At 34.1% G+C, this 16290-nt stretch overlaps 2 protein-coding genes across 2 annotated transcripts in view; one reads left to right on the top strand and one right to left on the bottom strand.

Moving 5' to 3' along the window:
* LOC100367377 (glycine receptor subunit alpha-2-like) overlaps window positions 1-6991 on the bottom strand; it is a 41948-nt gene extending 34957 nt beyond the window's left edge. The window contains exon 1 of the mRNA XM_006819647.2: window positions 6832-6991. Within this exon, the coding sequence (XP_006819710.2) occupies window positions 6832-6991 (160 nt within the window). The remainder of the gene's footprint in view (window positions 1-6831) is intronic.
* A 1236-nt stretch (window positions 6992-8227) lies between these two features.
* Window positions 8228-9208, top strand: LOC102806713 (galanin receptor 2a-like). The gene has a single exon (XM_006819646.1). The coding sequence runs from the start codon at window positions 8228-8230 to the stop codon at window positions 9206-9208; it is 981 nt and encodes a 326-aa protein (XP_006819709.1).
* Window positions 9209-16290: the final 7082 nt, after the last annotated feature.

Raw genomic sequence — 16290 nt, 5'->3', positions numbered from 1 at the left:
CTGTACGGTAAAGTTAAATTTTATTCTAAACATTCACATCTTGTCTATCTGCGCAGGATCGGACATGCCTGTACGGTGATATTTAATTAACCCACCACCAAAAACACGCGCGTTTGCTGACAACAAAACACTACCCCTGTTTTTGTTTCTTATATTCGGTGCAAAACTCTGAATCTTACGTAGAGCCGTTGGAAATATTTAAAAGTCGAATCAGAGACAGACTGAACGTCGAATTTCAACATTCTAGCATTAAAGACGATTTTACACATTTCATTACAACGTGGACAATTAAGACGGTTATTTGTACCGTTTTTAACAATGAACTTGAATTGGCCATATAAATGGCCATGATCGTAATTATTATTCGTTCAATTCAATGTTCATGAGTTTACTCCTTTATGCTATCTCCAGTGTTCATTTATCGAATTTATCGTGTAAATAATTTTTATCCTGATTCGGGCTGTGCAATATAAACTTATAATCAGATTTTGAAAGCCGTATATATGAGCAATATTGTGAAGAACTACTAGTTCATTCGAGATAATAATCGGCGATCACTCGCTTCCAGTGTGGATGTACAACTAGATCTAATTTTATAGTTGTACACCAAGTATATGCAACCATCGCACAACATGACTTTTATATATTGCAAACACGACATACATGTTTTACACAAAATAGGTGTATTATGTTATTTTCATTGGGAGTTGTTAATTGAATATGAATTAAAAACTTAAAAGTCAATGACTGTAATTCAAAAAAAAAAACTACACGCAAAAAACTTTTGCAACTTTATTTTGCTTTACTTCATCAATAACGGAATGGAATTGTCCCCATTCTAGTTATCCACTGTGTGCAATATTTCCGTATTTTAATTGAGAAGAACAAACCGAATCGAAATGAACATAGTCACATTCTTTTTCACCAATCACAATTTGCGACTTACATTTTACATTACAAAAACAGAAGTATAGAAAAGATAAAACATAGGTGACAAATATGCCAACGAACTGCAAATGAGCATCCATTTTTCATACGGCCCATACGATGAATTAAAATGAAAGCTTATTGTATGAAACAGTACTGCAAGATCTGTGCAGTTCTGTATTTTGGATATATTGGTTTTCAAATATCGGAGATACAGATAAATCATGTAAATCGTGTTTATCGTATGTCTTCCACATTTGATACATGTAATGCATACTTCATATCGAAGAGACAATGTTACTATTGGTGAATCCACCACATTATTCTGGTTAGGGTTGGAACACGTGTTCTGAATCTTTAACATTATTTAGTGATTATTCTTATTCCTATTTATTAAGGAAGACAGCTACAATTTATCAATCGTGTTCCGAGATACAGTGAGATACAGACAAGTGATACGAGAGTGTGTAATGACTACAGCGCACTGAAATTTGAATGTGATCTCCTGACTACTGTAGTTGTGCGCTGTTACGTTGTACATCAATTTAATAGCTACAAATCTTATCCCAGGCCCTTGGGGTATAGGACTTTATCCCGTCCAAAGTTCCATCTTAAGATTGCATTATTGGCATGTACTAACGCATGGTGGAGCTATTAAGTAACTAGCGTAAAGCACACCTAGTCCGAAATTAGTCACTTCAAAATAAAATATACATATCTCAGGGCAGCTGTGCAAAAAATAAAATGAAAAATTAAAAGAAATATTTGAAAGAAACAACAAACTATTGTATTTTGAGTTAAAAGGTAAAAGCTATTTTAATAAATATTATAATTATTAATTAAGTCAACACTGTTAATAATAATGTGATATGATGTCATGACTCTAATCTCGAATATTATGAGATTTGCAAGAAAATATTAACACTTGGCATTGAAATTTGATTTTCCTAGTACTATAACAATCATAGCTGTAAATTTCGGAGTATATATCGGGTGTTTGATCTCATGGACTTATATACGCTTTCTGTATGCATTTATAAGGCGTGAGTATCCAGTTCATAACACGTATTTATTTGTCGATAATACACACAGTGTCTTAATTTTAAATGTACAGCAATTATTGTTGGTACAGAAAAAAAAGAACCATTTGAAATCCTGCGCATGGTGGGAGACATGTGGTAGGGAAAACATAATGAGACAATTTGTTCTTAAGACAAATAATGACGTTGCATAAATCAGAATGGTCAACAACAGTAGACAGCATAAAAAACAGAATCTTCTTATTTCGGTAAGAATTAGTTCAGTGGTGTTAATGGAAATACAGATTTGTAATACTAGCTCATAATTTCCCTTACCTGAGTTAGAATTCAACTACTGTGAGCTAATGTCAATGCAATTTACAGTGAAACGCAAAGAGTTGGTGCAAATACAGTCCACTGTTCATCGTCAATATGGCTACATTCAAAATATGAATATGTTAATTTTATTTTAATGGAATATTGGCGGGCTTAGTACAATGAAAAAACAGCCAATACGAAAAATTATAACATATGCTAGCAACGTCATTCAACATTAATTCAATACTACTTAGTAATATTTGAATAATTTTCTACAGAATAACCAACTACACTACGAATATAATTTCACAGTATACATTTTAAATTTTCAGTTGCGACTCAAGAGAACACCAGTCATCTCGATTGAGAGACGTCGATACATCAAACAAGTTATAGAAAAAAGGTAAGCTTTTAATTGATAATCGTTTTAGGTATTATTCAATATAGTTACATATCGTGTACTAATTTATTAACAGATTCAAAGATATCACAAATGGCTGTGTGTTAACTTAATGCCTCATTTGCTAATTGATTATGTAGGTATTGGTCAAATAGAATCCTCTTTTACGTTAACTTTAATGTGTATTTTCAAATTCCTACCTGGCTGAATCAGGATTGGAAGCATGTTTAGTTGTATTTTAATGTCTTTTTTATATGTCTTTTTTGGCAGTAGCCGAGATATTTTACTGACCAATTATTATGGAAATTATATTTGCACGTGTGTGTATTACAACATTCAATACTGACATGTACAGCGGATTTAGACTATTATCATTGGTGTAGTGAATTATGTGAAACATTAACAACAAATGACAATTTTCCTTTGATTGTTTGCATGGTATGTGGTATCATATTTATCACAACGCTGCATGATTAATTAAGACTTGAAGAATGTTAACATGCTTGTACATCATTATGAAAACATCCTATATAACGATATTTAATATGGTTAACGATCAATCTGTATTCACTCACGTGTGCATTGCTACCATGGCGACGTCGTTTGTTTAAATATCATGCGCCTGCAGTATAATGTGATTCTCTGCAATTTCTAACCGAACATTGTCGATTATAGGGTGGTATTTTGCTTTCCTTGCTAAATTATAAAGGTTGGTTCAAAATCACATAGACTGTGAGGTGATTTGATAAACCCCGATGTTTCTCACTGTGATGTTATATTTACTAAGCCTATTGAAACAAAAAAGAAACATTAATGTTCCGGATCATGACTAATATTAATCGTAGGTCGCTGTTAAAAACTAATTATAAAAAATAAATAATTATATTTAAATATGATTGTATCAATTGGTATTTAATTTAACTCATCATTAAATTATTATTTTTTGAAATTAGAATTTCACTATTTTAAATATGGTGTACAGATATTAATTTTCATCATCTTGAACGCGTGATTTTTTTGTGGGGATGGCTTTTTGGCATTCCATGAATATTAGGTAATAATACATCTTGATGAATTATATACTGATTTTGTTACAAATGCTATATTTTTTCTAAACAGGGAAATGCTTTGTACGGGTCTGGCTTGTGCCAGTCTTTCCACGTCAAGGAAAGATGTACATGTGGGGTGTCGTAGTATAATTCGATGATGGTGAAAAACATGTTTCAATTACTTAAGAAATATGGGACCAACGGCGATGCTGATAGTTGATTCCATAATTAGTCTGCTGAATCTAAAAGCATTTTCAGTATTATTACACAACTTCAATCATTCTGACGCACCGCTAGTGCAATTTCTCCCGTGTATGACTACTCATTAGTAAATGTATGGTTAATCAGTCATTGAACATTTTTTGCATCCGTTAAAAAACATAGCCGAATCCCAAACTGCTCAGCAATATTCTAGAATGGAATAAATATTCAAATGGTTGCACAAATACAATGTAAAATAGCAACTTGTATTATTTTCAAACAAGAATAAGGATAATGAATTTGGATGTTGATTGTGAAATTTATAGTTAGTGTACCAATACAATGTTTACTTAATAAATAAAGTTTAAGTGACGAAGGAGATACATTAAACATGTAACTATAGCAATGAGAAACTTGTGTATAGCGAAGTACAATCGTATTCCATGTCTCTAGCTCGGGGAATTACTTTACTGAATAACCAAAGTATCACTACATCGAGCCGGTTGCAAAGGTTCACTCTATATACTACCGAAGGGTTACATGTGTGCTGTGTCACAATGGGCTACAATACACATTTTAAAACATATTTTTCTTTGAGTTTCGACCGAAGAGATTAGAACGCAAATTCTTGCAGAACAATTTATACAAGATAGCGTTTCACACACGTTACACTGTCTAGTATGTATATGAGTTTGTACATGTTACAGTGGTTTTATTGTGCGAGCAATGTGAATCAGCTGAACACAGTTTGATATTCAGTGATGCGAGTTACTTTTGACGTTTTTAGTACACAACTTCGAACAGAAAATCCATAAATATATGTTGTGTGTGGCATAAACAAGTCAAAAATAAGACAAGGAGACAATTGCAGGTAAACATTTAAACATGCCATGTCTTAATTTGAATAATTAAACTGATTCAGATATTCTTTAGCGCACTCAAACTGTATATACGTTAAACATATGCTCAAACAGTGACGATAGTTTGAACACTTAATAATAATAATATGATCCTCGCTGTTAAAGGGAATAATTAAGCATAATTGATCTTGATTGTTCTGGCGACCTATCACAACATGTCTTGTAGTTATACACATTGTAAGTTTTTTTATTCTTCAGAATATTGTAGATTGTACACAATGTTACGTACGAAAACGTGTTATTTCCGTGAAAAAACATGATTTAAATAAATGTTGACCGCAATCGGCAATAAAGCTTGAGACAGAACAATATGTTTGTTTTGTTAGGTATTCTTGTATTCAATCACGGTAGTAATCGCTGTTTAGAAATTGATGTTTTATGAGTTCTTAATATCGTAGCCTGTGCCATGTTTGTTGACAAAGACGAAAGATACAGAAATGATAGATTCGATGTCGTGGCGTCATAATTTTTCATTTGGTCGTGCAATTGCACGCATGAACATTACGTAATCTTTAGTAATCAGTCAATGATGAGTCAGGGAACCTAGCATTGACCTGCTGAATTAATCGTGATTCGCACTTTAAATTAGCTAACAGGAATAAAGTCAACGCTAGGACCACTGTTTTACCTCCGCCTTTATCATCTATGAGTACGCCACAGTCACCAAACCTCTCCAAAAGTTGCCTCAAAACAGCGTCTTAATGAACAAGTGGTTTCCAGCCGACAATTTTCCGATAATCAGTACCATGCATGTGAATAACTAATTTCGCCATGATGACACATATTTCTTGTGTGTTCTCATAGCACTGCTAATTAGTAAATATAATGAAGTTAATGAACAGAGTCGTCCTGTGCCATTTAGGACATTTATATACAGGTGTATTTAAATAATAACAATCTTAAAATACCCCGAAGCTATATGAATCAATACAAAATAAAAAAATGTACCCACAAATGTTCGAGCAGATCAAATGCACTGAAAATTGACAAATTCAATAATTATTTTTAAATAACTGTTTGTCTAGATTAAGTTGATACAAAGGTACTTCGTAGTCTAATTTACACATTTAATTTCATTCTAGAAAACTAACATACAAGTCTCGTGACACATAGATTTATTTATACACATTCAACTGTTGAATCTCAATATTAGCAACATCAGCGTTCAAAATACGAATAAGTTCTTTTCATGTTAATGAGGTGCTCGGAGTTGTCTACAACGATAAACCGTGAATACAAACGCTCAGTGCACAATAAGTAGTAATATATACCTAATTATATAAGTAACATATAAGCCAACTAATCATAATTTGTCACCTCCTTCGAATATTACTCACATTATACGATAAATACCCAGAGTTTATACTCAGGAAAACATCACTAACAACACTACTCGGTTAACATAAGGTAAGATTTACAAAATATTTAAAAAATTTCTTATATCACATTTCTGTTTTTTATTGCTCAAAAATTACTTATTTACAAGTTTAAAAAAATTGTGGAAAAGAACGAATCGAAAAATGTGTATCGAATTATTCGACTATATGAACAAATATATAATAATCATGAGATGGTAAGCAGTAATATTACATAGTGAATGTCAATAATAACGATACACAAACTGCTTTTTGTTCTCGTAATGCTGTCAGATAATTTGAGATCTTCCCCAATGATAGTTAAAAATTTTCTTATATCACATACCTGATGTACAATTGAGCATTTCCGTAAACACAACAATATTTGAAAACGCGACCAACCATTTTCCAGTGTTTGACAGATTAATTAATATTAAAATTATTATATCATAACTAATATTTGACGATTAAAATGTTTTCATGATTGCGTAGTTTGTCATTGTATTTTACGTGTGTGTTTCCTATTGCAAAAATCCTTGCCCCAGCCGTATAATATAAGAAGTATAGTAAACACACAGGCCATGCAATATGTGTTTTATAACACATTCTCCACGTAATGCAGCGGTGTCCCGATTTATTCACAAAACGATGTAAAGACGCTAGAAAATCTGATTGCCTCCTTCGTCTTCGGTGCATCTTTATTTTCTTCTAGTGTATCAAGTTCTTCTTCTGAACTGAAGCTAACTCGTCCAGTCTTTCGAGGCGTACCGCCGATATCAGCGACCGAACTAGCCGACGACATATTGGAAATCACACGATCAGGTGACGAGTGACGTCATCCCGGGCACTAGTTGATGTACGAGTCTCCCAGGGAACTAGTAATTTCCTTGGCGCTACTATGGTAATTTAGCCGATAACACGTGATCCTGTTTTGACCAATTACAGTACAGTATTAACGAGTGATGTGTTATTATATAATATAGTTCCCTTTACCCTTTTTAATGCCGCTCTCATATTATACATGCCATCGAGCTGTACATTATCCCACATTGGCTCGATGATTTTAACTATATACAAACCACGGCTACATGATGTTATGTAATTTCGTTTAAGAATATACAACTATACTTATTACACTAACGGCTGCTACCGCAACATATACAAGGTTTCCATAATAAGTGAAGCAGGGAATTTTAATTTATACTTTTCTACTAGATATGTGCTTACATTATTTTGGAGGGAGAATTCGTCTTTCTTTGGTTAGTACAACATGTTTGCCGTCGATATAATTCCGTCATATATATGCAGACATTCTCACTAGATTGTGTCGACTGTCAATATTTTTGTTGATAGAATACAATTTCTTATCTCTAATTCTTTTTGGCATCCGTGAATACATGCATATACGTGCTTCGATCGTTTGCTGATTTTGTCGCTCCAAGCTCTGGGACTTCCTACTCAGCATGTTTAACGAGTTTGGATACACGTAACATACCATTGATTACATTACATTGTTCAGTGGTAATCTCACGATAATTAGATTCTTATTTCTATTCGAGGAAACACTTAATAATTCACATAAATTATGGTGAATGTTACTCAAAGATGTTGAACTGGCATTCGTTTTGTTGTACTTGAATTTCAGATTATGATGCCCGATTGGTATGTTAAATATTTCCACATTGTCAGTTTTAATAATACACAATATATATAAATAAAACATTTCCCTGGCGTTGCATTCAACAATGATAAAATAGGATAGATAATCGAACTGTACAGAAAAAGGATTATGATGATCTTAGGGTATTTAAACAAAAACAAAAAACAACTTGCTTACATATCGGTACTGGAGCAAGAAAGATCTTTCAGTGCCGCATGTTACAAAATGTTTGACCCAAGCCGCGGTCGATACACATATTTGTTTATTGTTGCTTTTATCTATACAAATGTTCTATTGTATGTTGATGTTGTTTGTTTGTATTTTTCTTTAAATAACATTCATGTAATTCATTTTGCTTGCAGATTGCGTTTTTTTAGAATGACACCAATAACCAACACAACAAACAACACGTCCTCTGTACTGGCAAGTGCTGGAGAGATGTCTTTTTTGAATATTATTTTTGGATTAGTCGGCATAATCGGTTTACTTGGCAACCTACTGGTCTGCGTTGTATTTTTACGAGTGAGGCATCTACGGACACTGACCAACTACCTGATTGTCCACCAAGCTATTATCGACCTCACCAGTTCAGCGCTCACTGTCCTGGCCTACTTGGGACCACAGTTCATCTACACGTCAGATAGTATTGGTGGTGAGATCATATGTCGGTTTTGGAAGTCTGCCTATTTGTTTTGGTCCACTGCTATTGCATCAGCCTTGAACCTGACGGTCATCACACTGGAACGGTATTCAGCAATCATATATCCGCTTCACTACGTTAATATATTTACCTTCAAGAGGGTGGTTGGCATCCTTGTTGCTGAATGGCTATGTGCTTTAATTTTTAAGTCGTTCAACTTCTATGTACAGCACTTTGATCACGGAATTTGCCTCTCGAAGAAGATATGGTTTAACGCCGAGTTTGGAAGATTCGTTGGCATTGTCAATGTTACTGCCCAATTCATCATCCCATTGCTGATTATGTCTGTGGCATATACACGATGCATCATGGCTTTGAGAAAGAGATCGATCGCTGATGTACAAATGGGATCCGCAGATGCTTCATTAAAACGAGCCAGTAAAAATGTTTTGAAAATGCTGGTAGTGGTTTTCCTAGCATTCATCCTTTGCTGGGGACCAAATCAGGTCATGTTTCTTTCATTTTGTTTGGGTTTTAAACTCGACTTCGGCAGTAAGCTGTATCACGCTTCCGTCATCTTGGTATACACCAACTCATCTGTTAACCCATTTATTTACGCACTGAAATACAAACAGTTTCAAAACGGAGTACGTCTGATATTTGGCTGCAAATCAAGAAACGGGGTTGAAAACACCAGCACTGTTCAGACTTTATCCTAATTTATTCACGGTTCATTGTGAGATCTGTATATCAATTTCTGAAGTAGTGAGTGAACTGCCAAAAAAAAATCTGTAGCGTTATTTTCTAATATATATGAACAGTTTTGATGTATGCTGCCATCTATGTGTCCATGCTGAGTACTTAGGTTTTCATCGTGCGGGTCACGCCAATTAATTATAGGAAAATACGTGCATAACGGGCCCGGCTAATATCAGAGGGGAAAGTAAGTGTATTAGGGTAATATAAAAGGGTGTCTGTATAATGACTGGATATAATGTGAAGACTGACTGTATTGCAATATTAAGCTCTACTTTGTCATAGCTCTTGGCGGATTGGCACATTTCGGCAGATAAAGTGTGCATCAAAACATGGCGGCCTCCTACGTAGAGATGTGTTGTTCCCAATAATTAGTATTAACAGCGACAGTGCTAGCTTACACGGGATTTCAGTGCATGCATACAAGTACTCGTAATTAGAATGTTCAGTCTATTCAGGTTTACTTTGAAAGTTACCTGTAATGTGATGTATGATAATGGGTAATTGTTGTAATTTTCCTTCATTAAAACTAATATACATATACTCAATAATGCAATGTCTATGATACACTTGCGACAATCGTAATATACAACATTACTATACATCTGTCAGCATCGTGACGCTATAAGCAGCATGTCGTTATTTTGCTGCGCGTCGTTCGATACTCCCGTTGTACTGTCTTCGTGCATACTTTGAGGTATCCTCGTAATAACATCATATTATATTGATATTACTAATATAACCTTTAATTGATGTATGTCAAACACGAACACATTATATTTGTCCACGTGTATTATTTGTGTAAAAAACGATTATATAATTTGAGATATTTTTGAAGTACACATATTATAAAGTAACATTATAGTATTTATACGTATCTTGAAATATACATAATATAACATTTAAATCCCCAGTGTCTTTCATTTGTGTTGTAAAATAGCTGTACTGAGTTTGTCCATACATGATAAGAGTAGAAATAATGTATACAGACAAATGTATTTTAACTGTACATGCAATTTGAATTTGAATTATATTTGTTGTATTGCCGTACTTTACTATATTGTCATTGTTCATTTGTTTGTGTGTTTTTTTTATTTTTTGGCTTATTGTATATGTTACATTTCAGTTTCTTTCAATTTTAATTGCAGTTTTAAACTATAATGTTCTTAATATATTTTTATTTTTTTATTTTATGTTTCATACCTGCTTTGTTATGAATATATTGTTCATATGAAAAAATGTGTGTGAATGTGTTACATCAATGTCAGATGTGTTATTATGTGTCTTGTAAAGCATGCCATAGCCATCAAAAACGAACACTGAATAGATGACAATTAGACAATCTGTCCTCAAACCTAAATTAAAACAGCTGTTGATTAGTTGTCGGTTCTATATACATGTAACTTTAAAAACCCGGACTGGTTCTGCTCTATGTTTATTTTCCGTCGTAAATAACGTTAACTATGTACATAATAATACTTGGCTACATTGTCCCTGATTTCTTTGAGCCAGTGTGTGCTACGTTTAAATGTATACCACCGCGGACGCTGATGGCGCTTTGCTAACATCAAACGCGTTACTACTACAAATTGTAGCCTGTCGGACGAGCAAACTCTCCAGTACGACAAAAAAAAACGCATTTATGAAATAATTTGTTTTGAACTGTTGAGCACTCAATTATAGTTATGTGTATATTCTGTTATTACATTATATATGAAACAAACGGTTTCATTGGTTCGTGACTACTCGCATTTGTATTTCGGCAAACCAAAATCCTTTCTGAGTCTATATTATCTTCTACTGCGATTATAATAATGATAATGGCCATCTTGAATTTATACCCACATATGAATATAGACTATCAACAAATTTAGTTGTCTTTGAATAATTATAATTATTATATGAGGATATTATCCATGTCAAATACAATGCAGATATCTAATTAGTTTCGGATGGCTTGCTATAAACCTTGTTTCTGGTTCTAAAATATCCATAACATTACATGGATAACGGGAGCATTACATCTATGTAGTCGTGGCACAGCTTTTAAGGCGATGGAGTTTAAATTCATTGAGGTCTGTGCGCGAATGATCGAATCCTGCCGATTACGTTATATGATCGTTATTTTTTAATCAACACACAAACCACGGTTTCAAGATATAATGATATACAACTCATGACAACCGCATCTTACTATCAACCATAGAAGTATCAGGGGGAGATCTTCTCTCTGGGGTTCTCCACACGTGTCAGGGGGAATAGCGTCTCGGCTCTATATCTCGTCCCCTTGAGGTACGGGATCGGGAAAGTCACTTAAACTTTTACAGTCAAATAGACACACACTACAAAATACGTTTCAACTCTCTTCTTAGTCGATCAGTCGAGCACTCTATAAGACACAGCGCCCTGGGGGAAAAGTCTCCAAGACTAACGCAAGGCTGACCCAAGACTCTCTATAGATTGCGTCAAGACTCGCCCCAAGACTCTCCAGGACTGGACTGCGTCTGTCCTCGTGTACTCGCCAAGACCAACTAAAACAACTTTATTCATTTTCAAAACTCTAACAATTACAAAACAGTATTAAGACTCTAAGGCGTGGCCTTCACACATTCAACTAATCACACTAAGTACTGAACACGTCATATCTTTTGATTAATCGTTCACTACATTAATAATTACGAATACTAAACTGTCAGAAATAGTAGTCCGAATAGCGACGGTTATCTCGTAATTAGTTCCAAATCACTGAGCCAAGTTCCGTCCAGGACCTCGCCTGCCTAAACGATGACAGACATAACACAGCCGTTCACTCGTAATCAACTAATTAAGTCGATCAACAGATACGCAAAAATAAATTCATCATAGAAGCTTGGGGTCACCATACTCGGTAGGTGTCAAACATCCTTGAAACGAGGAGCGGAAATCCGTAAATAGAAACACTTGAAATACTCACAGATTGTTATAAAATAGCAATATGTTAGATAGACATCCTTAAATTCAACGGGTCTGTTCTCAGCCTATAACATTATAGTTACAAAATGCACATTATATTTAATAGCAATATGTCCGGATGATGCGTTTTCTATTGATTGATTGGTTGATACGTGAAGTTATTGCCCAAATGTGAGGGCGCACCTCCCCTAGGTTACTAGGCCGGGAAATAATAGGTATATGATAACAGCAATTTTAAAAACCGTATAAAAGCTTGTTATGTCATGACTAGCGCCCTATATCTTTCTGTCCTTTATCATAACCTATAGTATCATGGGAAATTTCAATAATAATCGAAGTCAATAAAACAAATTATTTGGAATACATTATTTTATCAATCGAACATTCAATATACTTGTCATATTAATATCATGTTGGTTACTTGTCGGTAGTTTTATGGGTACTAGGTTTCCCGCTCCAATAGTTCGGCTTGCACAGCGCCCTCGCAAATCACCTTATGTTCTACTATCATGCAGTTAGAATGATTTCAATCTAGAGTTATAATTAAAACAGTAGTTACAATTCAATTCGCAAAATAGAACTGCTCACTTTAGGAAGATAATTTTATGTGCCCCGGGCTGTTAGTTGAACTCAATAAATAGATCAGATTGTAGCAATGTGTACAATAATTATGCACCGAGACACAAGTCAGAATTTAGTTAAACATAACTATAATTTAATATATCCGCTGAAAATGAATGTTGTAATCGGTGGGAAATATTCCTATCGCTAAACCGACAAATATGGCCAGACGTAGTCATTCTTTCAATTACGCGGGTCATTTTTCGGGTTCAAGTAGAACAATAATTTAAAATACTCAATATTTGGGAAAATATTGAACTTCACAATCGTTGTAGCTAAAAAGTATAATAATAATAATAATTTTCAAAGTTATTTGGTGTTCTGGTGTATTGGATTGGTGTATGGATTATTGAATACCAAGAATGCTAGCATGGACTGTTTTATGGTAACAGCAGAGATTTTAGATGTCCACAAAGTTAACTGAGCCCAATAGTGATTTTCAGAAAGTTGTGGCCTGTTCTTTTAGAACTATTAGTACAAGGACTCCATTGCCTAATACTATCATAGTTTATTGCTCAACATATACTTTCAAGATTATGTTCCTGGTGGCGCCGTAGTGTCAACCATCGGGACTTGTCGAGAAGAAATACAACTAAGAATAAGACGGTCTCGTTCATGAAAATACGTAGTAAAATTAGGGTCATTTTTACTTCTCTGTGAATTACAGAATTAAAGTTACTTTGAAAAACGGGTAATTAATATTATTAAATGAAAAAAATAGAACGGAAGAAACTAAAATTGCGTGACGTAATAGCTATTGATACAAATGGTATTACGTTTAAGGGCACAGCATCGGTGCTAAGAGCTATAATTGTCAAGTGTTGTCATCATCTTCAAAATCAAAACCATGACCTTTTAGTCAGGCCTTAGGCCAGGCCTTGAGATTGTACACATTGCAACTTACTCGGAACGCTGTTAGAATGTATGGTAAATGCGCCACCATCTATTCATCACATACAAACTTCACTATTCTCTTTATCACTCAGTGGATTATTTGATTTAAGAAAAATAGAAACTAAAACATCAAACTACAAACTACAGACTGATTGGTATTACAGATCGATTGGTATTACTTCTGATATTTCATCATAGGGCAAAATCTTTGACGAATGCATATCGTAACTTTTCGACGTCTTTGGCAAATAACGGAATCTGTACTATCATTGTCTGTACTAGATTATATTAAAAAGTTTACTTCTAAAATCCTTTTTGATAATCAGTCTAATCCCAACAAATCTTATAAATATACACAAACGATCTTTTCATTACAATATTTTACAAAATCCAGCTGCTTGTGACAGCATTGCTCATAATTACTATTCAACTATACTCATATTAGTTACGGTATTACTGGTGATCTGGATAATATTCAACACAATTAATGAAATATAATTGAAATATAATAACATGTATTCTCAATTTGCTTTTTCTGTCTCATACCTAGACATAACTACATGACACTAGAGATGATTTAATTGTACTATTATCAATGTAACATTCTTTTTCACTGTGGGGATATTTTAATGCGTATGTTCTATGCCCGGACGTGTAGCGCATATACAGATTCTTTTAAAAGACAGTGTCGTTTCATCAAAACTGTTAAAGAACGACTAATCTTGAAATTCAAATGTTTTTTTAGCAGATATAATTAGCGTGTGGTTGAATACAATGACATCATCACAACAATTATATTATACAATGTCTGATATAGACGCTATATTTCATACATTAACCATTTCATTATGATATATAGAGGGCGCCACATAAAGAACAAAATGTTTTCATTCTTTTCGAAACATTTGATATCATATTATGTAAACCCCTGGATTCATGTATATTGCTTGCTCTTACTGATTGTACTATGTTGTGCAATGTGCTTGTCCGTTAATAGTTTATTTCTTTTTCGGGCATGAAATTGACCATGGTTTATACCACATTTAAAGAAATATATGTGAAAGAGAGCAAGTAGATTATTTGAAAGTGTAATTGTCACGTTACCAGAATAAACCTCCCGTTTGAACAATCACGTGTTACAAAGAGAAAGAAATATGACTTACATATAATTGTATTAACTCCGGAGCTTATGACAGGATCGTAACGGGTCATTAATGTCACGTCCCACTAGAACAGACTCGTTCACGTGACTAGATGAAATTAGACTAGATGACATGTCACGTGGGACAATGGGTGCAAGGAGTTTTTCTCAAATGTCAAGAATATCGTATAGTTATTCTTTAATTTACCATCGACTGATTTTCTGGTAGATGATAGTGTAGATACTATGACTGTGTTTCGCAAAGCTGTTTAACGGCCATGTATGTGAATGGTGTATTTTACATAAACATGCTGCTTTTATGAACAGAAATACATGTTAAGTATACGTCTGAAAAATGTGCACGGGTGATGGATTATGTCATCATATGAATAATTATCGTTGTTTAATATTCGGGAGCGACATAATGTATTTTATGTTCATTTCATACACAAGCAATATCAATATAAACTGGAGTTGTCGCTTATTCCATAAATATATACACATATACGTAATTTTTCGTTTATCAGCGATAAGCCCTAACCTACAAATCGCTCGAGCACATGATGCTTTACTTGTCCGCCTAGTGGCCATGAAAGTAGCACATACTGCATACATTTATGCTGATAATTTATACAAATAAAGACAGTCAGTGGCGAGGAGGCAAAACGTGAGAGATGTTTTGGAAGGTTAGGACGAACCACACCTAGATGAAGTGCAGCATAGGCACTTAAATACGACGCCACTAATAACGACTGTAACAAAATTATCGACAAAAACTCGACAATCATGATCATTGAACGATTTGTTTTCAAATAAACGAACAAATAGAAAAGTATAATGGTTCCTTTTCAATGACACAGAAAGTGATTAGTGGTTTGAAAACAATCATATTACAATTTGTTTTAGCTTGAAAGCGCTTAAATTGGTCTACGTATTGTTGGACAGTTGCTTTGCATGGAACTGCGCCATATTTAAATTTGAAACTGTTCTTTGACATTTAAAAAAGTGAAGCTAGAGGTTTGGTAAAACGTATTTTCAAATATAAAGACGTGATCCACATTATAATCCAGACAGATGTGTGAGTTTGTTCACCTTCTTCCATGTGTCGTACCAACTGTTCCCATAGTCAATAGTCGTGGTAACTAGATTATGGAATCCTGACAGAGTATTTTTTTTTAATTGAATTTTTCTATTTTAGTCAGATGAAAAGCCGGAAATTAAATGATAATCTTGATGTTATGTTGGAGATATATGCCACCAATCCCGACGGAAATCCGCTATTTAGATTGAGATATCGTGACAGGATGATGTGCATCTCAGCTGTTTGTGTAACAGATATATCAGTAATGCGACATATCCATTACTGAATATAATATAAAATATGCCCACCCTACGACCCCGTTTCACTAATACGTCTAATTAATGTCACTGATTGAT

This window comes from Saccoglossus kowalevskii, chromosome 4, assembly GCF_978046115.1.
Source record: "Saccoglossus kowalevskii chromosome 4, keSacKowa6.1, whole genome shotgun sequence".
Classification (NCBI taxonomy): Eukaryota; Metazoa; Hemichordata; class Enteropneusta; family Harrimaniidae; genus Saccoglossus; species Saccoglossus kowalevskii.
The sequence above is the reverse complement of the archived record's forward strand: the minus strand, read 5'-3'. Positions and strand labels throughout refer to the sequence as shown.